Source organism: Narcine bancroftii, chromosome 10, assembly GCF_036971445.1.
Source record: "Narcine bancroftii isolate sNarBan1 chromosome 10, sNarBan1.hap1, whole genome shotgun sequence".
Classification (NCBI taxonomy): Eukaryota; Metazoa; Chordata; class Chondrichthyes; order Torpediniformes; family Narcinidae; genus Narcine; species Narcine bancroftii.
Window position 1 is genome coordinate 35303030 of NC_091478.1, and position 24904 is coordinate 35327933.

Sequence of the window (24904 nt, forward strand, 5' to 3'; positions counted from 1 at the left end):
CCCTGCTCCCCGGCAGCTGCCCAAGGTCCCCGAGTTATGACCAATCCCAATTAGGGTCATAAGTAGGGGACTACCTGTATTGTCAGAGTACATACATGACAATAAATTCCTTTTTCCTGAGGGCACTAGCAGAATTTCTAGTGCAAAAAAAATGTAAACAGTGCAAACATGTAAACAAATAAAGGAACTGTAAACAGATAACAGATACAGTGAGAACAAAAGAAAATCAATAAAATGCACAAGTAAGTGTTCTTAAATGAGTCTCTGATTGAGTTTGTTGTTGAGAAGTCTGATGGTGCAGGGGTAGCAGATGTTCCTGAACCAGGTGGTGCAAGTCTTGTGGCACCGATACCTCTTCCTTGATGGCAGCAGCGAGAACGGGGTATGTGCTGGTCGTCTCTGATGATTACTGCTGCCCTCCGATGTCAGCGTTCCCTGCAGATGTACTGAATATTGGGGTGGGGTCTGCCTGTGTCCACTACTTTTTGGGCTGTGTCTACTACCTTTTTGAGGGCTTTAAGCTCAGGGATATGCAGGAATTCAGAACAGTGGATAATAATAATCTAATTCTGTCTTACAACATGTCTTGTTTTTTTTTAATTGTTGATGGGATAATGATTTTAGGAATAAGGAGATGTGTCCTGCATTGTAGCCTTAGTATTTATTTGACCATTCTATTTGTTTCCACTCCACAATGACGTGTAGGATTTTGACGGTGAAATCGGCCATGGCAATGCATCCATGGAATCATCAGGGAACATTCCCATCTTTGAATCTGTTGAAGGAAAGGTTATCAATGACAAGCTGAAGTTAGTTATGCATGGGACCCTGCCTTAAGGAATTCCTGATGAAGTGTAGTATTCAGAAACTGATGGTTGACCTCCACATCCACAACCAACATTCCTGGTGTTAGGGCATGACTTCAACCTCTGAGAAGTTGTTCTTCTGATCCTACAGACGTTTGCTGTAGTTCTTTGATTTAATACAAAGTAAACTTGCTGGCAAAGTAATCCACACTTGCTTATCTTTGGGATTGAGCACCTGTGTGTACATTTATATTTGTAATGAGGTCAGAAATGAAGGGACCTGGCAAAAGCTAAATAGATTGGATGTGACTGAGAGTCATCTGGTGTGGTTGCAGAATGGACTGCATTAATGTTGTCACTCCTTTAGGATATAGGATATACCAGGACACTTTTCCACTTTGTTAGATAAATGCTTTTGATGAACCATTACCTTCTAAGTTTAAACTATCTAAACATCAATTTTCTTTTACATATTTTCAAATTAGGAGCTTTTTGAATTCCTTGGTGTTGAGACTTCGTCATGATGTGGAATTAAATATGATAGATAAGATTTATCATTTTAAACCGACTCATAAAAAGTTGATATCATCTCTTTGAGTCATTATTATTGTCTAATGGTAATTCCCTGGACAAGACGAGGAAATTATGGGAGTAAGATTTTCAACAATTGTTTTCTGATGCAACATGGGACTCTTATTTTGAAATTGGTCATTTTGTCTTCTCTACGTGCCCCACACTCATTACAATTTAAAGTAGTACATTGAGCTTGCGTCTCCAAAGTTCAGTTGGCTAAATTTTATTCTAATATTTCTTCAAAATGTGACAGAGGTAAGACTGAAGAAGATACATTGTTTTGTATGTTTGTTATATACTTTCCATGTCTTGGGAAAGTATTTTTCATACCTCGTCTTTAGTTCTCAATTTTAACTTGATTCCTAATCCTTTTCTTGCCCTATTTGGAACGAGTAAGCCAACTGACTTGAATTTGTGTGGGCTACAGTGTCATGCAGTTGCCTTTGCTTTCCTTTTTGCTAGAAGAGCAATATTAGTGAGATGAAAAGACATTGTCTCTTCTACTCCTATTCAATGACCATCAGATGTGATGACATACCTGACTTTGGGGGGGGGGGGGGGGGGGGAGGGGAAACAAAATTAGATATTCTACCACTGAAATGAATTTTAACTAAGTTTATGGAGTCCTTTTCTTAACTATTTTCCTAATTTATAGGATCATTTAGATCCCTTTTGTGGTTTGGTTTTTCCCTCTTACAATATTGGAACACATTTGTTCAACCAATAACTTCACAAGGGAGGGGTGAGATTATTAGCATAATTTTTACTTTTTTTCCTCTGTTCCAATGTATCATAGGTTATTTGTAGCCATGTATAACAGTATTATCTACTTTGTTGGATACATTATTATTACCCATATACAATTTACTTAATATTGATAAAGGAAAGATAAATGCTGGTGTTAAACTGTACTGGGTGGATCTGCAGCACACATCTTCAGTACAACAAGGAGGAATGTGTCAGGTCGCATAACCTTTGCAGTATCCCAGAGACTCGCCTGTTTCCCGATAGATTTTTGTGGATACTGTTTCACGGTCCTGTTTCAGGACACTTTGAACATGCTTCAGGTGGCCAAGACTCTGAAGTCACACATCAGCCAGATAGGATAAGGAAGGTAGGTTTCCTTTCTCTGAAGGACAGAAGTCATTATTCACAAAGCCTATCGGGAAAAGTGTACTCAGAGGAACTTTTGAAAGTGTTCATCATTTTGATGTTCCTCTTGCATGCTGTGAGCGTAGGCTTCGTGTCCTGCAGCAGCTTCTTGCAGATATTCTGCAGACTTCTCCCACACACTTAATGATGTGTATGTACACTGCAATTTAAAGAACTTGTAACAATGGACTTTTGTAATCCCATCTCTGAATGTAGAGTAATAATTTATTACTGTGGCAACAATGTGACTTAACTGGACTGGAAAATGTGTGTTATCTTTTGTAGCAGTCCCCTATAAAAGTCTTTATGTGGGTGGCAGACGTTTAAATATAGTGCTTTTTTTTTGCATGTGGGTTAAGTGTCATAAGATAAATGAGGTTGAAATGAGACAAAGCGTTTTGCAGCCAATATTCAATTTAAACTTTGCTAGTTATTAGCTCATCTGGGACACAAATGTCTTACCCTATTCTTATATATTCTTAAAATTACTATTAACCAGCAGGCCCCGAAGTATAATCAAAATCCAAAGAATCTTTGGTTCCATTCATGACATGGATAAAAGTTCTGAAAATAAGGAGGCTTTGTTCTCCATTTCAACCTAGCTTCATCTTGTAAACCGCTTTTTAATGTAGCACTGAGCTGTACATATCAGAATTCGTCATGAACAAGTCATGAAATTCGGTGTTTTGCGGCCTAGTGCAAACATTCAAATAAACCATCTTACAACAACAAATTTTAAAAATAATGCACGACAAGTAAGGCAGTGTCTTTGGTTCATTGATTATTCAGGAATCTGATGGCAGCGGGGAAGAAGCTGTCCTTGTGCTCATCTTTAGGTTCCTGAACCTTTTTCCCGACGGTAGCAGAAGGAAGAGGACGTGGCCTGTGTGGTGGGGGTCTTTGAGGACAGAGGCTGCCTTTTTAAGACACCGCCACTTGTAGATGTCCACGATGGAGTGAAGTCTGGTGCCTGTGATGTTGCAGGCCGAGTTAACAACCCTCTGGAGTTTTTTCTTGTCCTGAGAATCGGTCCCTCCATACCAGGCAGTGATACAGCCAGCCAGAATTCTCTCCAGGTACACCTGTAGAAGTGTGAGAATCTTCGGTGACATACTGAACTTCTTAAAAACCATATAAAGTATAGCCGCTGGCGAGCCTTCTTTGTGATTGCATCAATGTGGAGGCTTCAGGACAGACCCTCTCCATTACTGAGCCTTCGATGAGGACTGGATTGTGTTCCTCTGACTTCCTCATGAACTCCATAATCATCTTCTCGGTTTTGCTAATGTTGAGCACAAGGTTGTTGACATGACACCACTCAATGAGCTGATCTATCTCCCTCCTGTATGTTTTCTCATTGCCATTTGTGATTCTGCCAACAATTGTGGTGTCATCGACAAACTTGTAGTTGGCATTGGAATTGTGCCTGGCCACACAGTCATGGGTGTTTAATGAGTCGAGTAGTGGGCTAAGCACACATCCTTGAGGTGCGCCTATGTTGATGATCAGTGAGGAGGAGACATTGTTTCCAATTCCTACCGACTGTGGTCTTCTAATGAGGAAGTATCCAGTTGCAGAGGATGGTGCAAAGGCCCAGAGTTTGTAGCCTCTTGACCAGCACTGAGGGAATAACGGTGCTGAAGGCTGAGCTCTGGTCGATGAAGAGCAGTTGTATGTATGAGTTGTCTTTTTTGAGGTGATCCAGTGCTGAGTGGAGAGCCAGGGATATTGGATCTACTGTAGAGCAATTGTGACGCTCACCCTACTCTTCTTGGGCACTGAAATGATTGATGCCCTTTTGAAGCAGGAGGGAACCTCTGACTGCAGCAATGAGAGGTTGAAAATGTCCGTGAACTCTCCAGCTAGTTGGATGGCACAGATTGTCAGTACCCCGTCAGGGCCTCAGAGACAGATATCACAGGGTCCTCAGCCTCTGCAGAGATTCTAATAGGCATTGTTTGGTTCTCCTTCTCAAAGCAGGTATAGAAGGTATTCAGCATCACAGCCATCTATGGTGTTTGCCCTCACTTTGTAGGCTGTAATGGCCTGCGCTCCTTGCCATAGCTGAAGTGTATCTGTCTCTAGCTTCCTCTGGAATTGCCACTTTGCTTTAGAGATGGCCTTCCGCAGGTTATACCTGGACTTCTTATAGATATCTAGATCCCTGGCCTTAAACACCCTTGATTTCTCCCTCAACAGGTTGCAAATCCTCTGATTCATCCAAGGCTTCTGGTTGGGGAACACCCGGTATTTGTGTGTGGGCACACACTCATCCACACAGGTCTTGAAGTTGGTGACACCTGTTGCACATTCATTCAAGTCTATGGATGAGTTCTTGTCTATGTTCCAGCCCCACTGATTCAAAGCAGTCCTGCAGATGCTCCTCTGCCTCCCTCAACCCTACTTTCACCGTCTTCGCTGCTGGTGCTGTGGTCTTCAGTCTCTGCTTGCACACCGGGAGTAGAAGTACAGTCAAGTGATCAGACTTGGCAAAGTGCGGTGGTGGTATGACTTAGTAGGTTTTCCTCATGGTCTTCTATATCTCAGGATCTTAAAGCTCTTCCTTAATCTCAACATTGCTGAAGTTCATGAGCTCATCCAGGTAGTTGGTACAAAAAATGCGATTTGCTTCATCATTAGCATCCATGTCTTCAGCAGTCCAAACTCTAACTGTAAATTCTTTCCTCCTTTGCTTAAGATGCCCCATAAAATCTAACTCTTTGATGAATCATTTAATCTCTTCCATTGTCTGGCCATCATTTTTTTTTTTGTTTGGGGATACTCCTACAAAAGTATGTCACAACACTAAAGATGCAAATATCTGGACATTATAATCATTATTTCAATAATGCAGTTGATTTCACTCTTTGAACAAATGAAAAGAAAGATTAGAGTTATTCTTGACTTTGCACTTGCATGCAACTTTGAGGGAAGCATCATTTGCAGCTTTATTCAAATAGAATTTTCTTTAAACATCAAAGGGAAAATGTGGTTTTTTTTTATCCTGAATGGAAATTTGGAAGCTTCATCAGGCAAATTATTTTCTCCTGCAGGTTACTTACAAGAAGCTGTTCCTTGGAGGTGGGTAAAACCTCCCAGAGACTTGCCCAGTGTTATTGATTACTGTCTTCACCAGAGTTAGAGGGGAAATAAATAAAAAAATCTTCATGCTCCCCGGTCTTTAAAGAAAAGGTTTAAATGCAGGGATGGCCAACCTATTGCGCATGCACCAAAAGTGGCACATTGAATGGTTAGAAGTGGTGCATTGTACCTTAGTGATAATAATAATTTTAAAAATAAGATTACTCATGCTAAAAGTATTCATCAAAAACTGATTTGTAGGGGGGGGGGAAAAATCTACAACAGGAATTCAAGTAGCTTAGAGCTAGAAATGGGTTTTACAGAGAATAAATCTAAAGACGTAGCAATTATTTTTTTTAGCATTTTTATTATTTTGTGCACATCTTTTGGCGAATGTTATCTTCTTTCACATTAATCTGTTTTCAATTTTTAAAAAAATGTTCAATGAGGCAAACTAAGAAAGAAGGACTTTTGTTCTGCATTCGTTCCATAACTGTTCAATACACGCATCTGAACGCGTGCATGAAAAAAAGATTGACCCATGGAATGCAGAAGGTTGGCCACCCCTGGCTTAATGAATCAACAAATAAGAAAAAAAAGTTGTAAATAGAAGTTCACCAATTTTTTTGTAATTATTAAAAAAAACAACCATTGTTAGAGAGTTCGCTTTTTGTATCAAGTGCTAAAGATGCAAAATAGATATATCTGCATATTGGATCTCACTTCTGAAATTTGGCCCAATCAAAGTGAATGCTCTCTGCACTACATGTTTAGTAACTGAACCAAAACAAAAAAAAACTTATTCCAATTTGTGCCACTTCAGCACAAAAACACCAGATCCCATCTCGTTTCAGGGATTGTTCGCAAGGGAAAGCAAAGCAACATCAGATGAGGCATTGTTATTTTAAGATTTGGTCCAGATGGTCTTTAATTTTTATCAAGTTTCTAGGAGAATATTCCAGGGACAGAACGATTATATCATGCACTTCCCCTTTAACAAGCTGTCCCGAAGCATAATTTCACAGAAAGTTGTTGAAAAGTGAAGTGCACATCTTGGCATGAATTAATAAAGTAATTGATTAGCAGTGTAACCCTTCATATCCATGCATACGCTTAATATTATCAGTTGATGTCCATGCAGAAAACACAGTTGGCAATGTCCCACCAGTTTTTTGATCCTGCATCTCACCCACAGAATGCATGTGGCACAGGGCCTCAAAGTGCATTTCCAATAAATTACGCTAAACCACATGAGAATATGTGCCTTGCATTTTTGCTTTGCTTGCTCTTTATTCACTTGTCTAACATAGATGCTAAACTAGTTACTTTAAATATGTGAACACCTCACAGAAATGTGGCCTACAGAACACTAGCATTTCCTGGCCATTAAACCTTACCATATTGGAGGTTTGCATGTGTTTTTTATGCCTCCTGTACACTTTTGGAAGCCGTATGAAATATGCTTTAGTCCGTAATGATTGTTTATTAAAAGTAAAAGAACATAAGGAACTGGAACTGAAGTAGGTGGCACAGCTCCTCAAAGGTTATGGCAGAGCTGCCTTAATTTCGTATTCCATTCTGCTGATTTCCCTGGATTCCAAAATCATATTAATCTCATCCTTGAATATGTTGAATTCAATTCTGTTGAATTGTTTAATTGTCATGAGTAGCTGGGTGTCGGTGCTGTGCAGTTGCTCAGCAAAAGGAGGTGTAAAGCGGTCCTTCCATCCGATAGCCTGCAGGTCACCCTTGGGCAAAGTGTAGAACCTGCTCGGCCTCCCAGTCACAAGCAGATTCTACAAATTGGAATTTGTGGTTGTGAAACTAAAGATGCTGGGCAGATGAATCTGCTGATCAATGGCCAGGGTGACCCGTCCAGTATGGATACTGCAACTGAAGGCGGCGATGGGAAACCACTTCATTATTTTTCCCTTGTATGATCATGAACTCAACATCGACTACAGTCGCGAATCAAAGAAGGAGCCTTCACCAAAGGAGAACAGGGGAGGCAACAACTACAATTCGGAGGGTCAGAGATCATGACGGATGGAGAGACGTGATCGCCCACGCCAAATGGCAAGGCACCTGAATGTTTTGTATACGATTCAGACAAGTCAACCCACACTTAATTACAGCAAGTAGTGCAATAATAAAACCAAAAGCATAGTGTGTAGTTTTACAGTAAGTCAAGGAGTGCAGGATATAGAAGAAAGTTCATAGAAAAGCAAACATTTCAACACAGTACAAGCACTTCGCCACAATGTTGCACCAACCAAAATATGCAATTAAAACAGTGCAAAGGCATCATCTTTTACCAAAGAGAGGTCCAGTTACAAGTTTGATAACAGCAGGAAAGAACTCTCTCCCTAAACCTAGTACATGTCCTCGAGCACTTGTATTATCTGTCCGGCAGAAGTAGGGAGAAGAGAGTTTGACCGTGGTAGATTTCTCTCATCTTAACTCCATGACCACCAGTTTTAGATGCCCCCAATCTAAAAAAAGACCCTGATTATCCACTGTATTTTTGTCTCTCATATAAACTTCAATGAGGTCAACATTTCATCTCCTACATTTCACTGAAAACAATCCCAATCTCTCTGTACAAGTTAGGCTTCAAGGTCGCTTTCTGGTGAATCTCTTCTGCACTCTTTCTAATGCTACCACATTCTCCCTGTAGTGTGACGGCCAGAGTTGTCTACAAGTGTGACATGGCCAATGTTTTGTACAGCAGAAACAGGATATTCCAACTCTTACATTCAGTGCCTCAGCCGATGAAGGTAAGGATGCCGAATATTTACCTCACTACCCCTTCCACCTGTCTCTCTATTTTACAGAGAGCTATGAACTTTTATTCCTTGGTTCCTTTGTACATGATTACTCCTGAGGTCCCTGCCATTTACTGTACACATCTTGCTCACATTTGTCTTCCTAAAGTGCACACTTGTCTGGATTGCATTCCATCTGCCATCACTCCATCTAACTACGCCCCTCTGTAACCTTTGACAACCTTATTCGCTATCTTCCTGATCAGCTCTCCTGCACACTCATCTGAGTCATCAAAGCCAAGATAAACAGCAATGGTCCCGGCATGGATCTCTATAGTCCACCGCTGGCTGCAGACTTTAATTGGGTAAAAAACCACTCCTCGTCTACTGCCCTCTGCGTCCTATCGCCAATCCAATTTTGGATCCAATTTACCAAAACCCTTTGTATCCAAACCACCTGGACCAGCCTAACTTGCAACATAGATATAGGGTCTTCAGCCCTTCTGATCTATCCGTACGAGTTTTGCACGAGAATGCATAACCTGCCACTTCATGTTTTATTTATTTCCACATATATTGTATATTTGCCACCCCTTGCTACTTTTGACCTAAATAGGTTAATAGGATTCAACCACGTTGGTGGGTCAGAAGTCACATATAGCCTAGAACCGACAGCAGATTCCATTTCCAGAAGGGCACGAGTGAACCCGTTAGGTTTTTACAATAATAAAAAGGGAAAATGCGGGAAACAAACACAAGGTCAGGGAGCAGCTGTGGTGAAAGAAACAAGAGTTAATAAATCAGACTGAAGGCCCTCTGGTAATTTTGGATTGTAGCTACTGTAACAAAGACCAACTTCTTTTAAATTCCAAATTTTTAAAATTTTTTTAAAATATAAATGCCCTCATTGCCATGCAGGAATTCAAACTCGTGTTGTCTCTGAATTAATGGCCCAGAAGATCAGTTTCTAGCTCTGTATTGTAGTTAACCACCACCATGTTTCAATTGATGTTGAAATGTTCCTGATGCAAATGTAACAAGCCATGGGGCAATTTTTGCATCTACTCAAGCACTTGCACTCAAAATCTAAAAGTTGCTTGCAGTCTGCTGCAGGGAGTTCATTGTGCAAAGGAGTGAAAGATGATCTACACTGACCTCATTTCACAGCACAGAAAGACACCTTTCAGCCCATCAGGTCTGTGCCAACCACCCACTAACACCAATCCCATTATAGTCTCCCCACATTCCCCTTAATTTCACCCTTGAAAAAACACACAAATGCTGGGGAAACTCAGCAGGTCTAACAGTGCCTTTATGTAGCAAAGGTAAAGATGCAACACCAACGTTTAGAGCTTGAGCCCTTCAACAAGGTTTCTTTACCTTTGCTACATAAAGGTACTGTTTGACCTGCTGAGTTTCTCCAGCATTTGTGTGTTTTTTCACTTAACCACGTTGTCAGCAGAATCCTGTTTTACCCCTTAATTTTACCCTTATATTTGGGGCAAATTGGAGTCACCAATTAACGTAACAGCTAACCTAAGAGGCACCTTGTGGAAGCACATACAGTCTTAGGGAGAATGTGCAAACTCCACACTGACAGCACCCCAGCTGTGTCCTGCCTGACTTTCCCTTCACAATCATTTCAGACCTCAGCCAATTCACACCCTCTCACAACCTTCAAAACAATCCTTCCTCTCTATTCCCTAGCAGGACTCCACTTCAAGATCAGGTTTATTGTCACATACTCAGGCACTATGAGAGTGTTAATTCTGTGAGCAGTCCAGCTAGCCAACCCACACATAGTGCAGAGTTACAGAGAGAGAACAGTTAGAACAAAATAAAAAGGACCATTATTTTATTGGCGTGAGGTTTGTTCAGGAGTCTGACATGCCAGGAAACTATCCTCAAGTCTGACGACATGTGATCTCACACCTTGTGAATCTTCCTCTTGACAGGAGGAGGTTGAAGAAAGTGTGATCAGAGTGGGGGGGGCGAGGCTATTAACATGTTGTCAGCTCTTCTAAGGTTTTCACGCCTGCCTGCTAGCCAAACTCAATCTTGCAGAGGTTTGGCAAATTTCGACAGATGTGTGGTGGAAAGTGTGCTGACCAGGTGCATCACGGTCTGCTATGGGGACACCAATACCCCTGAGCGTAAACCCCTCCGAAAGGTTAGTGGACACAGCCCAGGACATTACAGGTAAAACCCTCCCCACCGTCGAGAGCATCTACAGGGAACACTGCCATGGGAGAGCAGGAGCGATCATCAAGGATCCAAACCACCCTGCACACGCTCTGTTCTTCCTGCTACCATCAGGAAAGAGGTCGAGGTGCTACAAGACTCACACCACCAGGTTCAGGAACAGCTGCTCACCCTCCCCACCATCAGACTCCTCAACCACGGACTCATTTAAGGACTCTTACTTTTGCACTTTATTGATTTTCTTTTTGTTCTCTCTGGATTACACCGTGTGCTTACATTCGTTATCTGTTTACATGTTCATACTATGTCGTTTTTTTTGTACTACCGATTAGTGGTAATGCTGCTTCACCCGCAGGAAAAAAGAATCTCAGGGTTATATGTGATGTACGTGCTGACAATAAATCTGAGATCTGAACATGCCCTCCACCCCCACCTTCTGTTCTCTTGCATCCTCCCTGTAAATATGGAATTCAATCCATGTTGAGTTGGACTCAAAACAAACAAAATTTAACTTGGGTTAAATTTCCTGTGACTCCATATCCATGCACATTTGATATCCTTGGGCCTTCCAGAATAAATAGATTTTTACTTGAAAAACAGAAGTACAGTGGGCTCCAAAAGAGCAGAAATTGCATTTTGTAAAAAAAAAACTAAATATAAGGTTGTGTGGGAGGGCACTTCTCCCCAGACTCCACTTGAATATTTATTTCATATCCTGAGCTCTCTGGCAATTCTAAATTCATTGCTGCTGCCAACTGTACTCGGTGTGTATGGGTTTCCTTTCCACCTGCAAAAAAAAATCATTGAATGTTTCATTTCCTGTAGCTCAACTACACTGGGTCACATCCCACTGCGCACTTAGGGTAACTCCTCCACTTACAAGGCCCACACTCCCATCTCTGAACAGACAGGGTTTGGGTTTAGTACCAGGCAGTGACCAGCTTGTTCTTGTCCAAACTGCTTGCCAGAAATAAATACGGCAGACTAAATTGACGTTTTACCAAAGGAAACAAAACCAGAACACGTTCCCTTTATCTCAGGCCAGAAATACTCTCGGGCACTGAGTACAGAGGATTTTAAACACGGGTAGATCTTCATATTATTCCTTATTCAAAATGGAGACCACGCCTGCAGTCCTTTCTCCGCGCCCCCCCCCCCCACCATCTCTCTCAATTTTACTTTCCATCAAAAGTAAAATTGTTTATTCATAACAAGTTTGCCAGTACATTTCTGGTTTATTGAGACCCACTAACTTTGCAGTATAAATGTGGAACTGCAAAGAGTTCTGAATAAAACCACATGTCCATATGCTCGTTCCTGAAAAAAAACTGTGAACAGAAATCAAGGAAGAGGGACCACAATGACTAACACTCCAAACTTTGCCTCTCAGACAAGTAACAGCAGGGATGGTTAAAGGCAGCACAATTCTGCTCTTGCATTACTCTCAGTAAAAGAACAAATTATGAAACTAGTGAACATAAATTGTAGATATTAAATTACACTGATGTTGCTGTTATCCAGGGTTACCCTCTGTGGGGGCTGGAAACCTAGCAGGACCTGTTCTACTGACACAGATCCTGGTGTTGGTTACTTCCACCTTCTTTTGCCCTGAGCTTTAACAAACAGAGGTCTGTGGATTAATGCGTGCCCAGTGACACCAGGTTTACATTAAATAAAGAAAGTTGTTTTATGTTTTTTCACCAAAAAAAAAGAAAATGTCCATTTATTAATACCAGGTGTGGTACATTAGTGATGCCACAATGCTTCATACAACATATCAAGCATTTCTGATATGATCCCAGGTAATGCCAGAAAAAAGTAATTGTGGGGGGGGGGGGGGGGGGGAAAGTTGTTCTGATTTTGCTGGAATTGGCACCTCTGTTCCATCTCTCCCCTGGGATCTCTCTGACCTGAGAGGATTGATAGGGCTGCAATGTAATGCTCCATCCGAATCTCTCACAGATGAACACCTCATTGAAACTGCAGCACATTGTCAGCCAAGATTTTGTGCTCCAACTTCTGGACTGAGGATCGGATCGCCACAAGGAGTCCCACAGTTCTGTTCTGAATAAGAACAGGGACATTTCACAAGGTCACATAGCATGGAAACAGCCCTTTGACCCACTAAGTGGGCACAAGCATCAACCACCCACTTACACTAATCCTAGTTTATTCTCCTCACATTCCCATTCACTCCTCCCAGATTCTATCACTCACCCACACAATTTTCAGTGGCCTATTAGCAACTGACCTGCTCATCTTTGGATGCGGCGTGAAACCAGGGCACCTGGAGGAAACTCATGGTTACCAAATTCCACACAGACTGCGTTGGAGATCTCTGAAGCAGTAAGACAATTCACCACTACCTAAGCCATTGTGCCACCCTCCAGGTTCTCCATGATGGTCTGGCTATTACTTTAATTAAAAATTAAATTCACATTATTAAGCCATGAACATTATTGTGGGCCATTGGCATGTATAAATTGGCTGAGGCACACCTGGCTTTGCAACTAACATTAAAATTGCTTCATTGACTTGAAGTGCATTGAAATGTCCTGTCATGAGAAGTCCTATTCAAATACGAGATCCTGCTTTTCCTTTAACACAATCATAAAAGTGCAAATGTATATACAATATACAAATGACAAGGCAGACTTGCATTGCATGATTTTATACTGATCAATCCAAACATCTGGTTTATTATTTAATTGAAAGTATTAGCACTGAAGCCAAACTGTGAAGCAATGTCTGACTTCCTACTTCAGTCAGCCAAGTTCTGGAACATAAGCAGCTAGGCAGTGATGAATGGTAAAGTTCACCATGTTATTCAGTACATCTGTAACATGACAATTTGATTTAAATGAACAATGAAGGAAAGTACCATGGTTGTGCAATTCTCTCTTTATTAGAGAGTCCGCGGTTTAAAAAAGAAGGAAGCTGAATAAATTTAATCTAGAAAAGATTTCCCTCTGCATTTGACCAAAAGAATTGTCAATACCTCTATGCTATACTGCATATTCCGTTTTGTTATTTCAGATTTACGGCCGCTGCAGTTTTTAAAAATGTGCATATACCATGGAATTCCCTCTTCCTGAAGTGCCAACCTTGAAGGAGTGTTGCCTCTCTGACTGCACAGCCACCTGCCTCTTGGGCCCACTGGTTTTGGTTTCCTTTCCTGTCATCGATGGGGTGCTGACCAAAACTCACTTCCACATCTCTCTTCTCACCATGGCAACCCTGGCCCCGACCTATCAGATAAATTCCCTTTGTCCAATCTACCCACTACTCCCACTCTCGCTGCAACTTGCCTGTCATCGTTCTCAGACTTCTCTGTGGAAATAGAGGTAATGGGACAGATCAATTTCCACAGATGCCTAGTATTTCTGTTTTCATTTCCGATCTGCAGTCATTTGATTTTAATTTACTGGAGGTAGAAACCTGTTCATTTTCAAATCAAATATAAGGGTAGATGATCATTTTCTAATCAATATATACAATTTTAAAGGTTCCTAATCTAAATTTATGGATGATATTTAAATTTGGTTTGGTACTAAACTGCCCATTCTTGTTCCTAAACTTACTGGAGGCTCCAGTGGGACAATTCCGCTATTTACTGTATTTTTTTTGGTTGTCTAAGCTTAAGCAAAACAGCCAATCATTTAAGGCTTGGCTTGTAAAACGGAGTAGACATCTAAAAGCTCCAGATTGCGTCAGCCACATGCAAAGCATTTATATAACCAGCACTTAAAGACTGCTGTCCTGTTTGACAGATTAATCACAAATTCAGCTGACATGTTGTCATAAATAGGAGAAGCAAGTATAAATCTTAAATTTACACATGTTATAGTGTGAGAATTACTTGAAACCAGCCTAAACTTAACATACATTGTACATTCAAACCTATTTTAGGGGCACAAAAGCAAATGTTATACACGCCAATGTTACAGCAATGTTTCTTCTCTGGCTTGGCTTTGCTGATGAAGATTTATGGAGGGGTATGTCCACATCTGCTGCAGGCTCGTTGGTGACTGACAAGTCCGATGCGGGACAGGCAGGGACGGTTGCAGCGGTTGCAAGGGAAAATTGGTGGGTTGGGGTTGGGTTTTTCCTCCTTTGTCTTTTGTCAGTGAGGTGGGTTCTGCGGTCTTCTTCAAAGGAGGTTGCTGCCCGCCGAACTGTTAGGCGCCAAGATGCACGGTTGGAGGTGATATCAGCTCACTGGCGGTGGTCAATGTGGCAGGCACCAAGAGATTTCTTTAAGCAGTCCTTGTACCTCTTCTTTGGTGCACCTCTGTCTCGGTGGCCAGTGGAGAGCTCGCCATAGAACAGGATCTTGGGAAGGTGATGGTCCTCCATTCTGGAGATGTGACCCACCCAGCGCAGTTATAATGGAAATAGAATTGACTAATCAATACCTACATATCTGGGAATTGGAATAAAAATTTACTCTCATGTGAAAAAAGTAAACAAATCAAAACAATTAATTTTCTACTTGCATTTCTTGATGCAGGTGCAGATGATCTGGCTTCAGGTTACGAAAAACTGTGACACAGACAAGTTTCTAGGAACACAATAGCCTCTCCTCCACACCCCTCCCCCCCCAAAAAAAAAACCCAGTGTTCAGTTCTTCCTGTGTACCAAAGCGTGTGTTAAGAATCTTGAGTTTTCAAATCTGAAACAAATAGGTGCCCAGAACTACCTCAGCTTGTGCTCGGAGTCTGTGCACACATCTTGCTTCTCATATTTATTTTACAATGTGTCAGCTGAATGTTTGATGAATCTGTCAATGAATACAGCAAGTATTCCCATCCACTCACCAGTGGCAAGAAGGCGGTGTGAATGAATTTTATTTGCCTGTTAGGTTGAAATGCTGAAAACCCAAGTTGCCCACTGATCATATCCCTTTGTTCCCACCACGAATTTCTGTGAAATTTTTAACCCAAAATGGTGCTGGAGAATGGCATCTTTGCACTCTGCACAACTCCATGGAGTCAGGGGTCCAAGGGAGGCCAGTACTTTTGGGGCTGGGTGTGAAACCGCTGAAGGGAAGGAAATTCAGTGTCAGAGTGACATTGGTCTGGGGATGCACAGCCGGGGGTGGGGGTGGGCTGGGAGATGTGTTCTTCCCGAGTGGGCAATACCATCCCCGGCATCAGGGCCGTCACTACCACCCAAATACTACTGGAGACAACAGCCACTGGAATCTGGGAGCAGCAAACAATCTGCTGGAGGATCTCAGCAGGTGGAGAAACACCAGTGGGAGAAAAAGAATGGTCAACATTACAGTATAGAACCCATCATCAAAATGGAAGAATTCCAGTCCAAATCACTGACCGTTCTCTTTCTCCCACCGATGTTCTGATAATGCTCGACCCACTGGGTCCCCCCCAGCATAATTCCACCCATCTGGCTCCAATTGGCAAGCCACGTTGTTAGCAAACTCAGCCCTAGATTTCTGAAATATTCACTCTATTGCAAGTCCTGTCATGGCAAGAGATAAAGAATAGACTGAAGGGCGTTATCAATGCCTCGCTAAGCATGAATGACATACCTACTGATTTGTGAGAACACCTGCCCGTGTTCACTCATAGTGGAAAAGGAGCATTCTGAATTTTCATCTAATTTAATATTTCCTTACAACATTGAATAGGGTGGTTTTGGCCCAATATGTCGTTGAAAGCTCGCCAAGCTATCGGTTCCCTTATTTGTCTTTCCCGTGACCCATTTTCCTCTCATTGCTCTGAATTTCTGCATTGTAGCTTTCTGAACAAGTACTTCTATCTGCACATTTGTATGAAATTATGCTAATAATGTAGGGAACTTTTCTTGATCAACTGGGCAAAAAAAGCTGCCCCAGCTGGAAGGATTCCTCAAATGCAGGTGGGCAAATTTGCGGTTGGCTGGCAGTACAGCCCATAATTATGCTCTTTACATGGCTGTGTGCATGTTAGAGATAACCTGTTAGTCTGCTCATAGAAGAACCCTCCTCACAGTAAATGTCATCTTATGACCCAAAGAACTTACCCACTCAATGACACACTGGGACAATGTACTGACTGGTACAACTTTGGGATTAGGGAGGAAACTAAAGAAATTGGGGAAAAACTGCATGGTCTCAGAGAGAACATGGAAACATGGATCAGGCAACAGTGGGATTAGGATGGCACCCGGGTTACAGGGACCATCAGACTCTTCGAACTGTGCCACCGTGTGAGTGTAATGATATGGATTGTACATAGTCATTGGCTGGTAAAGACATTTGGCTGGCCCGCCCCCTGATGACATTCTCCACCTGGACTCCTCCACTGTGGCCTAGGCCATAAAGGTCGAGTCACCTCTCCCTTCCCTGCACTTCCCGAGCTTGGATTCGGGCCAGCTCAAGTCTTCTGTACAATAAAGCCGATCGTTCCCCTCAGTCTTTGTTTTTGCGGTTATTGGGGGATCATTGTGCAGATCCTTGTACCAGGAGCACCCAGAAGCCCAGTGTTGAGGGTGGAAGGTGTGCATCACCTTCCAAGTTACCAACTACTTGGGGCAGAGTCCACAATGGTTTCACCAACCACTCCAGAGCCAACAGAACAAGGGTGGAAGTCATCTTCGATCCTGAGGGACTGTCAAAGAAGAAACAGGTGTGAATTGAATAGTTTTATTGTCACGTGCAGCGAAAAATCAGTAAAAAAAAGAGCTTTGTTTTGCAAACCAATTTGTGCAGCAGAAAGTGCTAATTAATTACAAAGTACCTGTAATAACTCGACAGCATCGAATCCACGCTGCTGAAGATCCAGCTGCGCTGGGTGGGTCACGTCTCCAGAATGGAGGACCATCGCCTTCCCAAGATCGTGTTATATGGCGAGCTCTCCACTGGCCACTGTGACAGAGGTGCACCAAAGAAAAGGTACAAGGACTGCCTAAAGAAATCTCTTGGTGCCTGCCACATTGACCACCGCCAGTGGGCTGATAACACCTCAAACCGTGCATCTTGGCGCCTCACAGTTCGGCGGGCAGCAACCTCCTTTGAAGAAGACCGCAGAGCCCACCTCACTGACAAAAGGCAAAGGAGGAAAAACCCAACACCCAACCCCAACCAACCAATTTTCCCCTGCAACCGTGTCTGCCTGTCCCGCATCGGACTTGTCAGCCACAAACGAGCCTGCAGCTGACGTGGACTTTTTACCCCCTCCATCAATCTTCGTCCGCGAAGCCAAGCCAAAGAAAGACCTGTAATAAGACAGCAGTGCAGGGAGTCTTGTAACAGTCATCAAACCGTGCAGGTTATGGAGAGTGTAGAGAAATAAATATTTATAAAAGACAATGCAAGAGCATTAACTTTTGTCAGTGTGAGATACACTTAAACATCGATCAAGAGTGAGGTCACATTTCAGGGACCAAACCCCATTCCTCTTAAAATAAGGTTTATTTGACATTTATTTTTGAACCAGCCAACTTCATGCCACCAACTGCAAACTTGCAAATTTCTGACAACAGTTTTATCCTCTGCTCCCACTTTGAACTCCAGTGGCTGCATTTTGCTTTCGATCATCTCTGTTAGAAGCTATTAGGATTATATGCTTTCTGTTATTACCATCTATTGGCAACGTTCATAGACACAATAAAATTTTAATACTGTGGGCTCTTACAGTCAATCTTGCGGTGTAGAAATGCATTTGTTGCTAACCTATTTCAAATACATTAAGGGTCTGATGGATTTAAATGCTTGCTCAGTGCTGGTTGTGAATTGTCAGTGGGGACTTTGCGCCATGGATCCTGTCCCCCAAGAATCAAAGAGAGAGTACTTAAGCGGATTTCATTTTTGACCCTTGACACCCATCAGAGACACAGGTTCCTTACCCCATCTGTCTGTGCTGGATTTCAGTTGAAGCCTCATTAATAAGTACTTGAGAAAGCATTGCTGTAAAGCATTCAGAATTTAGTCAAATAAATATTAATTGCACATGGTGTACCATGACTTAAAATTGTAACTGATTGTAAGGCACGCTCTCGTTCAATTTTCCACCATCTTTCTTTCCTTAGTTCTAAATGAATCACAGAAACAAACACTGGAAGCCACAAGATATTCCTCTCGGTTTGCTCTGGCCCTATTCTATGAAGCAGGCACGCAGATCAACGTCTCTTGGGCGGCAAAGTACATTGTCAATAATCCTTGTGTGCGCTTTATCTCCATCGATAATAAGAAGCGCTGTTCAGGTCAGTTCTGCTGTTACTTTTCTCCATCATAACTTGTGGCCGCAAGCATTTTGTCGCAATTCCACTGAGAAAGTGTGTCAGTGTTCTCCAGACTCTGGACAGATATTGTGGTACCGAATGCACAAAAGGGCTGGAGAAACAGCACAGGTCCCGTAGCATCTATAGAAGGCAAAACTATATTCCAGCGTTTCAGGCCTAAGCCCTTCGTCAAGAGCAAACAACAGACAGGCACTTGAGGTGGAAGGAAGGGGCAGGGAGAAGCACGGGCAAGACCTCACAGCTGGATATGGGAAGGAGGGCAGAAGAGAAAAAAGCTGAAAATGATAAGGGGTAAAGGTGGGGTGAGGTGGAAGGAAGGGGCAGGGAGAAGCACAGGCAAGACCTCACAGCTGGATATGGGAAGGAGAGCAGAAGAGAAAAAAGCTGAAAATGATAAGGGGTAAAGGTGGGGTGAGGCGGAAGGAAGGGGCAGGGAGAAACACGGGCAAGACCTCACAGCTGGATATGGGAAGGAGGGCAGAAGAGAAAAAAAGCTGAAAAATGATAAGGGGCAAAGGTGGGGTGAGGTGGAAGGAAGGGGCAGGGAGAAGCACAGGCAAGACCTCACAGCTGGATATGGGAAGGAGGGCAGAAGAGAAAAAAGCTGAAAAATGATAAGGGGTGAGGGGGGAGATAGCTCTCTGAATGGAGAGGGAAGGGGTGGGGGAGAGCTGGAGGAATGGAGCCAGAGGGAGAGGAAAAGAGAGACACGGGGATGGAGAGGTGGAGGAAAGGAGACAGGGAAAGGGCCTAACAGAAACCGGAGAACTCGAAGTTAATACCATCTGGCTGGAGGGTGTTCAGATGGAATACGAGGTCCAATTTGTGGGTGGTCTCCATTTGGCAGTGCACGAGACCACGGGCAGTCATGTTAGTATGGGAAATGAAATGGGAAAATCGAATGGGTTGCCACTGGGAGATCCCCGCCATTACAGTGAAGGTACTCAACAAAGTGCTCTCCCAGTCTGTGTCCAGTCTCTCCAAAACGCAGAACGGTGCAGGGCCTGCTAAGTTTCTCGGGTATTTCTGTGTATTAACCGGAATCACAGTCTTTCTCACTCTTGTGGAAGCAATATTCCTTCCCTTGCCATTTGAATGGGACACAAAGTCAGCACCCTGCTGCCTCTTTAGGTCTGTGCAAGAGTTCCAGTGACACGAGTTCAGAGAAAAAAAGTCCAGCTGGTGTCCTGGCCAATTAGTGATCCCTTAAACAACACTTTCAGATTACTTTCTCATACATTGCTGAGCATAATTTGGCTGCATTACAGCCACTTTATGTCAAACATACTTCCTTGGCAGTACGTTACTCGAGTTTAATGTCATGAAAGTATCACATTGGAAAAGGATGAAAGAGATCAAAAGGACGTATTTCTTCCACGTTTTAATTTTAAAGTATTGAAGAGATACTTTTATAAAGCCGGCTAATTTGAATGCAAATTGACAAATGATGCCTTATCCTTTGTGAATGCTTGACTCTGTTGAGAGAAATTAACGCATTTCAAATTATGACTATGTTCTCTCATTCCTTGTGGTGGCCCACGCAGAGTCTCCTGAAGTTGGACCTTCATTGGTTGTTCACACCACTGTTCAGTTTGGAGCTGAAAATGAGCATAAAGACAAAGAGGATGTCGAGGCTCTGATTCTTGATCAGCTGCACCGGATTTTGCCAGGACTGCCCAAGTCTACCAGTGTCAAGTGTCACAAGTGGAGATACTCACAGGTAACTCAGCTTCTCTGACGTAAAGCTCTCCAGTTCAGATGAGGAATTTTGGTTTTGCATCCAAAACTGTTGGAAGGGAAGGGAAGACATCTGCGCTTTTGTTGTTGTTTGCAGCATGTTTAATCCACATATTAGACAAATAAAAAAACATCAAAAATTGTGAGCGCTATAAATGAACTTAGATAACCATTGATGTTGCCATCGTTCATCTTTTTCAACTTTTGTGTGATGGAATGTTGAACAGATAAACTGAATTCTAGGACTGAACATTTTTTTTTACTAATTTCACCACCTTATGATTTAGTTAGTTTATTAGCACATGGAGCAAAACCATTGTGATTGAGGTTTTTTTGGCAACATCCATGGTACAAGTCAGAAACAATACAAGACTGCAGTTACAGAGCAATGGAGAATTAGTTTGATATTTTGTTAACGACATGCAGAAATCTAAATTTTAACCAATATGAATCAATAAACGAGCAGACTTGTATTCTAATCTTTGTTAACAGTGGAGTGACACTCATTCAATTTTCAACCATGGAGTACAATGAGAAGGAAATGGAAAAAATTCTCCAAACCTCCTATAATTTTCTTACAAACACTGACAAAACTCTGCAGTTTTCTATTAATCCTGCCATGAGATTTCTCTTCTACCCTCCTCTGCAGTAAATCTTTGCTGTTGGCTGGTTAACATAGATGCGAAGTTGTAGTCAACCTTCTGCTCAAATGTCTTTAATGTGCCTTGATAGTGATATTGGATTTTCCCGCTTCCAGAGTGGGATATGGGCAACAAAGTGCAAATATGAGGCATTTACCTCAAAACCTGCAGTTTTGTACTGGGGATACTGTCCCACAGGATTTTGGAAGCCTGCTCATTATGTTTCAATTGAATTAAATGGACATGATTAATCTAACAAAGTATTTTCTCCAACTGCCGTCGCCATAATCACGAGTCATGAGTCCAACAAAACTTGGTTGTACAACTGTGATCGAGTACCAACATTACCCAGAGAACACTGTGCCAGTTATTGTTTCCAAGTGAAATTTGCACCCGAGGCAAAATTTGACCAAACACTTTCAAGCACCATTCAGAGAAGGGCACCTGAAATTTTCTTGGCATCAGCCAGGTACCAACTTGTGTCATTTTTTTTTTCCCCCATACAATTTTTCTGCTGGTGTCAGCTTAAATTGGAGCTCAGAGCACCAGGACAGAGGTAGAACAGTGTCACGTTGAAACAACATCAAAATAAACTGGTACAAACCACATTCTGTTGACGTGGGGTTTGTGAGCTGCCGGGGGACCTGACTGAGTGCTGATGTTAAACAGTCAGGTCTTAGGTCTTGCCCTTTTTACTGGGGTGCTTGTCTGCTTTTTTGCTTATACCTTGAAGGGCTCAGGCCCAAAACAATGTTCTCCATAATGTTTCGGACAGAGACATTTTTTCCTTTATTTGCCCGTGTTCCACATTTAAATTTGTAAATTTTTGATCACATTTGATCAAGTGCACATTCCAGATTTTATTGAAGGTTATTTGTATAGATTTTGGTTTGAACATATAAAAATCACAGCACTTTTTTGTTCATAGTCCCCCATTTAGGACACCATAATGTTTGAGGTATTCAGCCTCTCAGAATTGGCCAGCTCTGGCAGCAACAGGAAAGGCTGGTTCTCTCATGATGAATCACGAGGCTTGAAACCTGCCTAGACAGAATGCGAGCTGATGTTCCTCACAGTACATTGGGGCTGTATTGTAACAGGTTAAAGGTCCACTGATAGAGCAGATTAGTATGAGCTGGAAAATAGAACGAGAATAATTTGCAGAAATGTGGGGCAATGACGGGAAGAGGTTGTTTGATATGGGGCGGGCATCAAATTGATGGCCAAAATTAGTCTCCTTCTCTGATCCGAGACCACTGGAAAGTGCCCTCCCACTTGGGCATCATGCCCATTAGATTTTGGAAATCGGTAAGCTGTGGATTGAGATCATTTAACACCACTGGGGATCAATCTTTAAAAATAACAACTGTTTCGTCCAAGTGCTCAGATAAGCGTATGGTCCCAGATGTAGAGCCTCCCCAAGCTGTTCATCAGAATCATCCAAAACTGGCATTTCATATTCTGTTTGTATACACCATGAAGGTTAGATTATCATTGCACCCTGCTTCTTGCTTTCCAAAGATCGGAGTTCATTTTATACACCCCATGCTGTGATTAAATTACCTCAGTCACTTGACAAATGAGTACTTTTCACGGTGCATTTAAGAACAATCCTTCAATAACTCATTTGTAAAAGTAACATTATTGAAGATAATTGGCTTGCCCTAATCACAGCAAGGTACAGATACACAGATTGCTTTCTAAGACATTGATATATTTAAGTTCCACAGTCCACAAGGGTTTCCTTTTCTTGCTATAGTAAATGACCATCAATAAAAGGTTAACCCGTTGAATATAAAAGAGTCTGATTGGAACAAATAGCTACTGCCAATACTACAATGTCACCTTCTGTCAAATTATTTTTAATGTGTGAAAAGCATATCGATGCATTCAGGTCTTAAATTTCAATTGTCATTCACCCACTAAATCATACATTTCAATAAAGGGATAGAAATCTCCATTGCAGTGTGAATGGATGAGTAGAGTGTCCAGGTATACTCTGCTGCAATTTTCACTTGTCATTATGATTCTAGCTTAGTACGTTAATACAACACTTAAAAATCGGAAAGGAACTTCATCTGAAAATTTGTACATTAGTGCAATAATTTCCCAATCTGTTCTTGAATCATGTGATAGATTTCTACATGAAAATGAGTGATCGCAGTCAGACAATGAACAATCAGCTAAATGCTGAAGCTGTTCACTGAAGTGTTTATAAGAGCCACCATTCCTTCCATGACTGACAGACAGACGTTACTGAGAATTGGTGGCAACAGCAATAAACTTGATGCGCATCTTCTTTACTACACAGCCAGCGGCATCTTCCTTTACAAAATGTGCTCTGTTCTTCATTTTGGTTAAAAAACAGTCTAGCACTACTCGTGACTGGGAGAATGACATGGGAGTCCTCAGCTAACAGAGTAATGGGGTATCCTTGGATGGAAGATCAGGAGTCATACAGGGGACAGGAGGGAGGATAGTAGAAAGGAGTGGTCCAGGGGAGGGGGGGAGTGGAGAGGGGTGGAAGAGTCAAGGATGGAAATGTTCAAGTGGGCAGGATTGATCAAGAAAGAGATGAAGACATTCAGCTGGAAGAGTGGTAAATGGGAAACCTTGGAGGGAAATAGGAGAAATGGGGATCTACAGATGGGAGGGAGGGAGATGGGAATCTGCAGATGGGAGGGAAGCTGGGATCGGCGGAGGGGAGGGCAACGGGGATTCACAGGTGGGAGATTAGGAGATGCTAATCCTGAACATATTTGTGATTTTCTTTCAGGTCATTGGCTCCGTTTCAAACTCTCCAGGAGAAATGACTCTCAGCATTCACCCACTTCTTGTGTGTGGTGGCGACAGCTTTACTCACTCAAATTTTGATGGCTGTACTGATTCTGCTCTTGCAGTCTTGAATGTATTCAAATGTCATTTTTAAAAGTCTCTACCTGACCCTGAATATTTCACTTTTGCCTCTGATCCCAAGCAGCTCTTCAAACCCATTCACTGGGCTTTGAGAGAGCGGATGAATTCAAAAAGCCCTCTGGTGAATTTAGCACAGAGCTCATATTTGCATTTAAGCTCGAATGCAATTGAAACACATGTTAAGCATTTGACATCATGATCCATGGAGACTATTCTAAACATACTCAAGAAACTGACTACCTATCAGCAGTAGTAATCCAAGCAAAAAGAAACAACGACTTGTGCACAATGACTAGTGCCATTAATCAGAAATTACAACCATCAGCCAGTTTTCACACTACATGTTCTATGCGTAACATTGAACTACCCGAAATTGCAAACCCAAACAGATCAGAAAGAGGAAAAGTACTTCAGATTTTGCTTAATTTCCAAAAAGAGAAAGTCTTTGCCACGTGATTAATTAACAAAAGAACAACAACATCATGATCTGATGGGTGGGGACATCCGGGCCTTTGCTATTTTCACCATGGTACTCGTTTACTAATCTCTCAATGGGTGAGCTTCAGGTCATTCTGGGCGCAGGAGGAGGGCATGCAGGCTACATCTCAATCCATCTAGGGATGGTTTGAGATCAAATCAAGACGACCTTTCAAATCTGCATTTTCTTCCCCTCACCCACCTCCCAAACTCTTGATAATTCTGATACAGAAACAAGAAGTCTCCAATGAACCCTGTATTTCCATCATCAGGTCAAGCTGTAAGAGGAAGAAACTAGTTTGTGCTTTAA

The 24904-nt window shown here is 42.2% G+C and overlaps 1 protein-coding gene across 3 annotated transcripts in view; it reads left to right on the plus strand.

The window, feature by feature from the left end:
• The window catches only part of rnls (renalase, FAD-dependent amine oxidase), a 157212-nt gene extending 133054 nt beyond the window's left edge, over nt 1-24158 (plus strand). For all 3 annotated transcript variants that reach the window (XM_069900638.1, XM_069900636.1, XM_069900637.1), the window contains exons 5-7: nt 18611-18784; nt 20368-20543; nt 23978-24158. In XM_069900638.1, the coding sequence (XP_069756739.1) occupies nt 18611-18784; nt 20368-20543; nt 23978-24130 (503 nt within the window). In that variant the 3' untranslated portion in view covers nt 24131-24158. The remainder of the gene's footprint in view (nt 1-18610; nt 18785-20367; nt 20544-23977) is intronic.
• Nucleotides 24159-24904: the final 746 nt, after the last annotated feature.